Source organism: Octodon degus, unplaced genomic scaffold (genome assembly GCF_000260255.1).
Source record: "Octodon degus isolate 3935 unplaced genomic scaffold, OctDeg1.0 scaffold00056, whole genome shotgun sequence".
Lineage (NCBI taxonomy): Eukaryota > Metazoa > Chordata > Mammalia > Rodentia > Octodontidae > Octodon > Octodon degus.
The window spans coordinates 10,520,276-10,529,222 of NW_004524632.1; the positions used below are offsets into that span (position 1 = coordinate 10,520,276).

General features: G+C 56.8%; 1 protein-coding gene, 1 non-coding gene and 1 pseudogene across 3 annotated transcripts; 2 read left to right on the forward strand and 1 right to left on the reverse strand.

Annotated features, from left to right (window-relative positions):
- Positions 1 to 105: 105 nt before the first annotated feature.
- On the reverse strand, positions 106 to 215 carry LOC111817380. Its single transcript, XR_002821599.1, has one exon. It is a non-coding gene; the product is annotated as a U6 spliceosomal RNA (small nuclear RNA).
- A 535-nt stretch (positions 216 to 750) lies between these two features.
- LOC111817365 lies at positions 751 to 1,875 on the forward strand (annotated as a pseudogene).
- Positions 1,876 to 6,667: 4,792 nt separating this feature from the next.
- Positions 6,668 to 8,721, forward strand: Eif1 (eukaryotic translation initiation factor 1). 2 transcript variants are annotated; one of them, XM_023718208.1, is made up of 4 exons: positions 6,668 to 6,854; positions 7,403 to 7,566; positions 7,662 to 7,763; positions 8,472 to 8,721. In XM_023718208.1, exons 1-4 carry the CDS (start codon positions 6,824 to 6,826, stop codon positions 8,568 to 8,570), a joined length of 396 nt encoding a protein of 131 aa, XP_023573976.1. In that variant the 5' UTR covers positions 6,668 to 6,823; the 3' UTR covers positions 8,571 to 8,721. The 2 variants fall into 2 exon arrangements, with proteins under 2 accessions (XP_023573976.1, XP_004633817.1); XM_004633760.3 differs by having other exon boundaries at positions 8,497 to 8,721.
- Positions 8,722 to 8,947: the final 226 nt, after the last annotated feature.

Sequence of the window (8,947 nt, forward strand, 5' to 3'; positions counted from 1 at the left end):
AAGGACCGTTCCCGGAGGCCGCAGAGGTCGGTGCGGCAGCAGCTCCAGCAGAGCTGCCACTTTCGGGTGACACAGCAAGCAGGGTCACAGACCACCAGCTGGACAAAAGACATGGGTCAATTCGTGAATCTGTGTGCCACCCTCGTACAGGGGCCACGATAGCCTTCGCTGTCTTGCTCCAATTTGAGTACACACGCTGCCGCCAAAGCGAGCGCAAGCACGTTTCGTCTTTTTGACATGGGGTCTTACTACACAGTTCAGGCAGGCCTTGAGCTCACTTTGTAGCTCAGGCTGGTCTCGAACTCCCAAGGATCCTCCTGCCTCAGCCTCCTGAAGGCTGGGATTACAGGTGTGTGCCACCATGCCTGGCTCTTGAATTTTTTTGTTGTAATGGGCTGGGGATATAGCTCAGCGCAGAGGCCCTAGGTTCAATCCCCAGTGTCTCAACTAAGGAATGAATTAAGATACCCCTGGAAAGGAGACAACTCAGCAGCATAAGCGCCTGCATGGCAAGCACAAGATCCCGAGTTCGATCCCCAGTACAGAAAAAAAAAAAAAAAGATGCCCCTGGAAACCCAGGTGCGGTAGCCCACACCTGTAATCCCAGCACTCAGGGGCTGAGATAGTAGGATCTCAGCAAGTCTGAGGGCCAGCCTGGGCTACGAAGTGAGCTCAAAGCTGGCCTGAACTGCTGAGTGAGACCCTGTTCCCAAGAGACAAAAAAGGCTCAATCCCAGGCCCGGTTCTGCGCCCACCATGACCGACAAAACACATATGTCTTTGGATGACATCATTAAGCTGAATGGGAGCCAGCCAGGCGGCCACGCTGGGGGCCATAGCTGGGCAGGGCCGGCTCCCAAGGCAGCCGTGGTGGTGGGGCGCAGGCGAGTGCATCAAGGCGGCGGGCCCACGTGGAATTGGCGGGCCACTGCCCGTGGCATGGTGGGCTGGTGGGCAGCGGCAGGAACCAGCCTGCCCCCTACAGCAGGCCAAAGCAACTTCCAGACAAGTGGCAGGAGGACAGTGGTTTTGGGGGTGGTGCCGGGCGTGGAAACCGGTGGAAAGTTGTTGGTGTCAAACCTAGACTTCTTGGGGGCTGGGGAGATGGCTCAGTAGAATCTGCGCTTCCCTGGCAAGTGCAAGGATCTGAGTTCAATCCTCGGTTCCAAAAAAAAAAAAAAGCAGTAGCAGATGTGCACTTTGAGGGGAAGGCAGACACCCTGAAGGCTATGGAGCAGTGCAGTGGGGTGCCTCTGGGTGGCTGCCCCACGAACCTCCAGCTTGTCACATCACAGACTGAAAAGGGGCTGGCGAGATGGCTCAGTGGAATAAGCGCTGCCCTGGCAAACGCAAGAAAGAAACAAAGAAAGAAAGAAAGAAAGAAAGAAAGAAAGAAAGAAAGGAAGGAAGAAAGAAAGAAAGAAGAAGAAAGAAAGAAAGAAAGAAAGAAACAAAGAAAGAAAGAAAGAAAGAAAGAAAGAAAGAAAGAAAGGAAGGAAGGAAGGAAGGAAGAAAGAAAGAAAGAAAGAAAGAAAGAAAGAAAGAAAGAAAGAAAGAAAGAAAGAAAAGAAACACAGCAAAGACCTGCGCAGAGCAGGAACAGAGGTGGCACGACTGGAGACCGCGGCTCTGGAGGTGTTGGCGGCACCCAGAAAGGGACCCGTGGAGGCAGCCAACGCAGAGGCAGGAACTCAAAGCAGCAGCAGCGCTCTCTCTCTCTCTCTCTCTCTCTCTCTCTCTCTCTCTCTCTCTCGGTACCGGGGATTGAACTCGGGACCTTGTGTTTGCCAGGCAAGTGCTTACTGTACTGAGCTATCTCCCCGGCCCAAGCTGCAGCTTTCTGCAGAGGAGCTGAATGCACAGCTGGACGCCTGATGCAAGGATAGGCACCAGCTAAGCCGCCCATCTGTGTTTGTACCGAGTTATTTTTTTTTTAATTTTATTTATTTATTTATGTGTGTGTGTGTGTGTGTGTGTGTGTGTGTGTGTGGCCAGCTCAGCCCACCAGGGGGCGGGGCTGGCTGGCATGCGGTCCCTGTGCTTTGCTAAGCTTGTTCTAAGTAGGTGCTTTAGACCACTGAGCCATCTCACCAGCCCTGTACCAAGTTATTTTGAGGATAAATTTTCCTGGTTGCTGTTGTGGACAAGGTGGCATTCACCTTTGCCATAATAAACTAGAAATGTGTTTAAAAAAAAAAAAAAAAGACAAAAAAAGGGGGCCAGCAAGATAGCACAGCAGACTAAAGCACCTGCTTAGGCAAGCCAGGGACCACAGCTGCATCCCCAGCACCACAAACCGCGCCAGCCCCGCCCCGGGGTGGGCTGAGCTGGCCACACACACACACACACACACACACACACACACACACATAAATTTTTTAAAAAATTTAAAAAAAAAAAGTGCTGAGACCCCTCCAACCCTTCCCACCCTCCATGTGGCCTGTGAGTTCAGTGCTTCCATGATAAGCTGGAAATCCAGCAATTCCTGCTTCCCGGAGTTCTGTGGGCAGTTCTCTCCCTGTCCCGTGTGGTGCTGGCACAGGGAGAAACACTGGCCTCGGGTGGGCGACCTCCAAGCGATACAGGGAGCCTCCAAGTGACAGGGAAAGACGATCTCCCGGCCTGACCTACACGAGCTCGTGTTCTCTAAAACCGAAGAATGAATTTTAGGAACAAACGGAGGTTAGGAGCAGAATATATTTATTGAGAGAAAGAAAGCTCCTGTCCCGAGAGAGGGACAGGAGAGGGGGCCCCAAGCAAGTTGTCCTCTGGAAGTTGTCTCTTCCAGGGACTTTTACAGAGGAAAACCATGTGGTGAGGCGGGTCTAAGGTGGTGGAGGAGACATGGGAACTCGCTTAGGTGGGCAGGAGGTGGGACAAAACTATGTCAACCAATGAGATTACAAGCACCACTGCTCAGGTAAAATTGATTAAATCCAGTATCGAATGGGAAAGCGAGTCACGTAGCAAGCGGGCACAAACATGGAACAGGGTCTCTTCCTGTTGGGGGCTGGGCTAGTGACTCATTTGGGCTCTTTCAAGTTGATTGATACTATTTAGGACATCAATCCCTGACGCCCATCCCTAGGGAAGTGTGTAGCTGTGTTTCTCTTTTTGTCTTGGTCTTGAGGTCTGGCCCATACGGGAGTGTCTCTCTCTTCCAAGTTGCAAAGTCGCCTTGTCTTCCATCTTGTCTCCTTGAGGGCCTGGCCCTGTCTGGCTGCCTAGAATATTTCTACCTAACTCGGCTGCCTGCAACACCGGCACAGCTGGAACCCGGGCCCTATTGAACCTAGGGACTCTGCAGTGAGCTTCACCCCCAGTACTTATTTCAGGGATTGAACTGAGGTCCTTGTGCTTGCCAGGGAAGCGCTTATTCCACTGAGCCATCTCCCTGGCCCCTACTTCTTATTTCTTTTCTTTTAATGTACCTAGTACTGGTTCTACAGGGTCTCACTATACAGATCAGACTCATAGTGATTCTCCTGTTTTCAGCCTTCCAAGAGCTGGAATTATAGGCGTGCCACCACGCCCAGTCTCAATCCTAGTCTCAGTGTGTCTGCAGGGTCCTGAGGGCAGGCAGAGCCCCGCTCCAAAGCCCTCCAACTGCAGGGCTGCACTCCAGGCTTGCCTGTTCCGTGCCTCGGGCGGCCTTTCCGTGTGACATCCCTCTTCAGATCACCTTAGTCTCCACCTCGGGTTGTGCCTGCTCTGTGTCCCCTTACAGGTGGGGCTTTCCGCGTGCCTAGGAGCCCAGGCAGCTTGGGGGACACCCAGGCAGGAGCCCCACGTGCGGGCACATGACACCCCGGGCTAGCCCACTGCTGGTATACAGCTGGCTGTGGTGTGGGGAAGCCAGGCGGGGCAGATAGGGCACTGGGGGCCTGCAGACGCCTCCGGCCCCCTCCTTCCCTCCTCGCGCTCCCTCCTGCCTGCCCTGCCGCGGGCTGTTTCTCCTCCTGCACCAAGGTCTCAGAGCAAGGCAGTCATTGTCGGGACTGGCGGGTCCATGGCAAGCTGGGCTGCTCTTCCTGCTCTATGTGCCTGCCTGCCACGGGCACAGGGTGGCAATGCCACACACTCCTAGCTTGTCCCACAGGGCTCACATCTCAGCCCAGAAAGCCGGGAAGGATCCCTGGGAGCCCGCCCCTGGGAGCTGCCGAGCTGGGCCGGCCACAGGGGTGCAAAGCAGACTCGGCTCTGAACCCAGCAAGGCCAGAGCAGGAGCCGTCGCAGGGGTCTGGAGGAGCGGGTGGCTGGCACCCTGCCGCCTGGCCACTGAGGGCAGTGCAGACCAAAGAAAGGCTCACTGCTGTGGGGTTTGTGGCTTGCTTGTGGTTTTGCTTGCTTGTTTGCTTGTCTTTTTGAGACAGGGTCTCTGTGCGGTTCACGCCGGCCTTAAACTCACTTTGTAGGCCAGGCTGGTCTCAAACTCAAAGATCCTCCTGTCTCAGCCTCTCGAATGCTGGGATTACAGGCACCACGCCCAGCTCTGGGGTTTTGTTTTTGTTTTTTCTTTTTATTATTTAGTACAGAATCCAATCACTACACAGATCAGATTCACAGGGATCCTCCTGTTTTCAGCCTCCCAAGTGCTGGCATGCGCCACTGCGCCCTGGGGGCACAGCATGCAGGAAACTGAACCCCAGTCTGAGTCTGGCTAAGCAGGCGCTTCCATCTGCTGAGCTATTCTGCAGGTCCTGCTGTTTTGTTTTTAAAGCAAAAGCAAATCTGTACCCCTACCTGCCTCAGAGAAAAACACAAAGGAAGCTTTTCCTGAGTCGCCCTCCCAGGGCCTGGAGACTACCTGCCCTTTGTCCCCGTGGGGTCCCTGCCAGTCAGTCCTCACCTGGCCACGACCTGCCTGCAGTCCAGACACGGAGCTGGACGCGCTACAGGCCTGGGGCTGGGGTCATCAGGAGGGAGGGAGGGAGTCTCAGGCTCCCGGGGCACCAAGGGGAGAGCCATCCCCCCACACACAAGCCCACACTCGGGCCAGGGCCCTGTCTCCCACTTCCCTCCCTGCCCGGGCCATTCCGTCCAGCTGACAGCCCCTGTGCCAGGGTGACCTCACCACCTTTGCTCCAATGAATGAGTCAAAGGTCAGAAATGTTTGGTTCCCAGCCCAAGGGCTGCAGCCGCTGGCCTCCCCACCAGCCCCAGGTGCCTGACCCCGGGCCCTGTCCACAGCCATCAAGAAAGCCGTAACCCCAGTCGTCGGCCCCTCCGGCGGCAACACAGGCATCAGGACCCGGGCACTGCGTCCTGGTCCCCGGGGCTCAGGCTGCCCGCATGGTGCAGACGCCGGACACCTGTTAATTTCCCAAAGTGCTGAAGGCCACATGGCGCAGGGCCCCCTCGGGAAAGGCCCTGTCCACGGGCAGAAGAGGCACTAAATTCTGGAATAAAGCACCCCCAGTCCTGGTGCATCCCTCGGAGGTGGTGTCACCAGGGGAGGGAACAGCCGCTCCCCCAGCAGGCTGGGGACGGAGACGCCGGGATCAGGGACTGCGGGGCAGCACTGCCCAGCGGGCAGGTCCAGGGACTCAGGCACACGCTGACCTTCAGCGGAGGGCTTCCTGCCTGAGGTCTCCAGCTCCATTCCACAGCTTCTGCTTCGCTGTTTACTTGTCCGTCTCTACCTACTACCGAGACCCAGCCTCAAAATTTAAAATATAACTATAAAGGGTCACTGGGAGAGCGCCCAGGATTGAGCCTCCGACTGCCAAAAAAAAAAAGTAAACCCCAGTGAGATTAAGTATGCCGTTTTAGTTAACACAATAGAAGCAAAATATTATTTCAAAAAGCAAAGAAATAGTTTTATGCTTTTTGATAAAGACAGGGTCTCCCTATGTAGTTCAGACGGGCCTTCAACTCCCTCCCTTATATAGTGCAGGCTGGCCGCAAACTCACAGCAGTCCTCCTGCCTCAGCCTCCCGAGCGCTGGGCGGACGGGCGTGCGCCACCACACCCGGCTTCACGGACGGCGGTCAAAATCCGCAGTGGCCCCGGGTGTGGTGGCGCACGCCCGTGATCCCAGCGCTGCGGAGGCAGAGGCAGGAGGACCTCTGCGAGCTCCAGGCAAGCCTGGGTTACATAGTGAGACCCTGCCTCCGAAAAAAATAACGCATGCAAAGGGCCAGCGACGCAGCAGCTCGGAGTGAAGGTCCGGGGTTCAACCCGCGGTACCGCTATTTCAGGACGCAGGCGATAATCTCAGCAGTAGGGTAAGGTTTCACTTGATGTTGATTAAATGAGGCGCCGCCCCAAATCCTGGCACCTGGGCAGGCGGGTCGGAGTGTAGGTCACTGAGGACCCCTGGGGAGCCGACCCCCTTCGAGCGCGCAGGGTTGCAGCACAGAGGGCGACACTGCGCCAGAGCGCAATATGCGCAGGCGCGCTCGCAACCTCCCCCGCCGCCTCCGCAGCCCAGTCACCGTCCACCCGCCTGCGCAGGCGCCCCGACGCACCAACGCTGTCCTCCCCCTCCCACCTCTTCCCGAGTCCGCAGAACGCCCTCCCGCAGTGGGGCCGCTACGCATGCGTCAGTCCACGGACCAATCAGAAGCGGCAACGCCCCGAGCTGGCGCTGACGGAGGCGCGGGCGGGGCTGCGACGTGAGGGTGGCGCGCTGGCGTCACAGGGGCGGCTATATAAGTGAGCACAGGCGCCGCCCCTCTGCCCCAGTCACTGAGCCGCCGCCGACGACTCAGCTGCCTCCCCCTCGAGCCCCCTGCTTCCCGGCGATCCGTCCCCCCCGCCCGCCTTCTCCCGCAGCCGCCTTCCGCAGGCCGTTTCCACCGAGGAAAAGGAATCGTATCGTATGTCCGCTATCCAGAACCTCCACTCTTTCGGTAAGCGATAAGGGGCGGGGGGATTGAGGCTCCGGCCTGCGGCGCTAGGCCTTTCCCCGAGCCGGCCGGACCCTGCGGGGTGGGGCGGGCGGGCGGAAGGAAGCCAGGGGAGATCTTGGCGGGCCGGGCGGCGCCTTCGGTGGCGCATTTACGAATGGCCTCTCGCCTCGCTCGGGCCGCGCCCGCCCGCCCTGCCGCCCTGCGTCACTTCCGACACGTCACCGCCGTTGTCACGGAGCCGGAGGCCGAGGCGGCGCCGGCCCCCTAAGTGACAAATCCTAGCTCCAATCGGCGTGGGGGGCCTGGTCCCGCCTTGGGCGCGCGGCTTCCGGTCGTTGCATCAGCCGGGCGAGCTGCCTGTCTGCAGCTGGGCTCCCGGGCACGTGATCGGCCGCGGGGAGGAAGGAGTGCGCCTGCGACCCGCGCTGCCCGCGAGTGACCGGCCCGGACGGCAGCGGACGGCGCGTCCGACCTGCCCGCACCCGGGCGGTTTCTGGCGGCCGCTGAGCTTCGACTCTCGCGTGAAGGAGCTGCCTTTCTCCTCCCAGACCCCTTTGCTGATGCAAGTAAGGGTGATGACCTGCTTCCTGCCGGCACTGAGGATTATATCCATATAAGAATCCAGCAGAGAAACGGCAGGAAGACCCTCACCACCGTCCAGGGGATCGCTGATGATTACGATAAAAAGAAACTGGTGAAGGCGTTTAAGAAGGTAGGTCCGAGGTGGTTGTGGCCCAGGAGCTTGCGTGGAAACGACTGCCCCGGGCTTCTCCGTTGACATCTTTCTCTTCTGCTCCGTGCTTGCAGAAATTTGCCTGCAATGGTACTGTCATCGAGCATCCAGAATATGGAGAAGTAATCCAGCTCCAGGGTGACCAGCGCAAGAACATATGCCAGTTCCTGGTAGAGGTGAGCTGGGGCCCTGCCCGCTGCCTGGCTGCTGCTGCACATGCAGAAGTTGAGCTGGATGCAGCTGAGCTGACCAGTCACTGCTGGGCAGTAGTCGGTAGAGGAGCCACAGAAGGAGCCTGGCTGCTGTGATCGGTTCACTCTTAGAGATTTAAGCTGCCTCTGGGCAAGCTAAAACCATTCAGCTGTTGGGTTCCTGGGTGGTTTTTTTTTTTTTTTTTTTTTGTGGAACGGGGGATTGAACTCAGGCCCTTGCACTTGCCAGGCGAGTGGTTACTCTACTGAGCCATCTTTCTGGCCCCGTGGTTGCTGCGTTTTATCTTCTTTTTATTTTTTTATTTTTTTATATATTTATTTTCGGTTGCCAGATTTTAAAGGTGAAGAAAGTAAGGGCTTTGTTGAGTTCTGAGATCCTGCCACAAGGCCAGACATGGTGGTGCATGCCTGTGATCAGCACTTTGGGAGGCTAAGGCAGGATCCACTGCAAGTTCAAAACCAGTCTGGGCTTACAAGATGAGCTCACCAGTCTGAACTGCATAGCAAAATCCTGTCTCAAAAACATGAGAGGAAAAAAGCCTACAGCATTTGTCCTTGGCGTTATGGAAGAAATTTCAGATTTTCTGATGCCATCTTCACCTGAGATCAGGCTTCAGGGAACTACAGGGTACTGGTGGAGTAGGAAAAAATCGGCTCTTTTCGTTTTTAAAGCTTTGCCCTCTTTTTTTTCTTGCAGATTGGACTGGCCAAGGACGATCAGCTGAAGGTTCATGGGTTTTAAGTGCTTGTGGCTCACTGAAGCTTATGTGAGGATTGCCTTGCAATGAGTAGAGCGCCCCTTCAGTCCCTTGTCACGAGTTTAAAAACCTCACAGCTTGTATAATGTAACCATTGGGGTCCGCCTTCACTTGGACTCGTGTAACTCCTTCATGCAATAAACTGAAAAGAGCCATGCCGTCTAGTCTGGAAGTCCCTCATTTGAGCGGAGCTCACGCTCTGGGCCGCGGGCAGCGTGTGGCTGGAGCTGCAGTCCCGCGGTGTTTCAGCAGCGCCCTGAGACCTCAGGCAGCTGTGCCTGGCCAGGAGCTCCCCTGCCCGGTCCCTGCCCCTAGGAGAAGGTGCCCACCTGAGCAACCGCAGGGACCCAGGAGAGCGCGGGGTGAGGTGGCAGCATGGCTGCGCCACTA

Bases quoted from the DNA above. Each gene is read 5' to 3' on its own strand.
- Eif1 (XM_023718208.1), top strand. From the start codon at position 6,824: ATGTCCGCTATCCAGAACCTCCACTCTTTCG. The intron at 6,855-7,402 runs GTAAGCGATAAG...TTCTCCTCCCAG, and splicing joins CCAGAACCTCCACTCTTTCG to ACCCCTTTGCTGATGCAAGT. The intron at 7,567-7,661 runs GTAGGTCCGAGG...CCGTGCTTGCAG, and splicing joins TGGTGAAGGCGTTTAAGAAG to AAATTTGCCTGCAATGGTAC.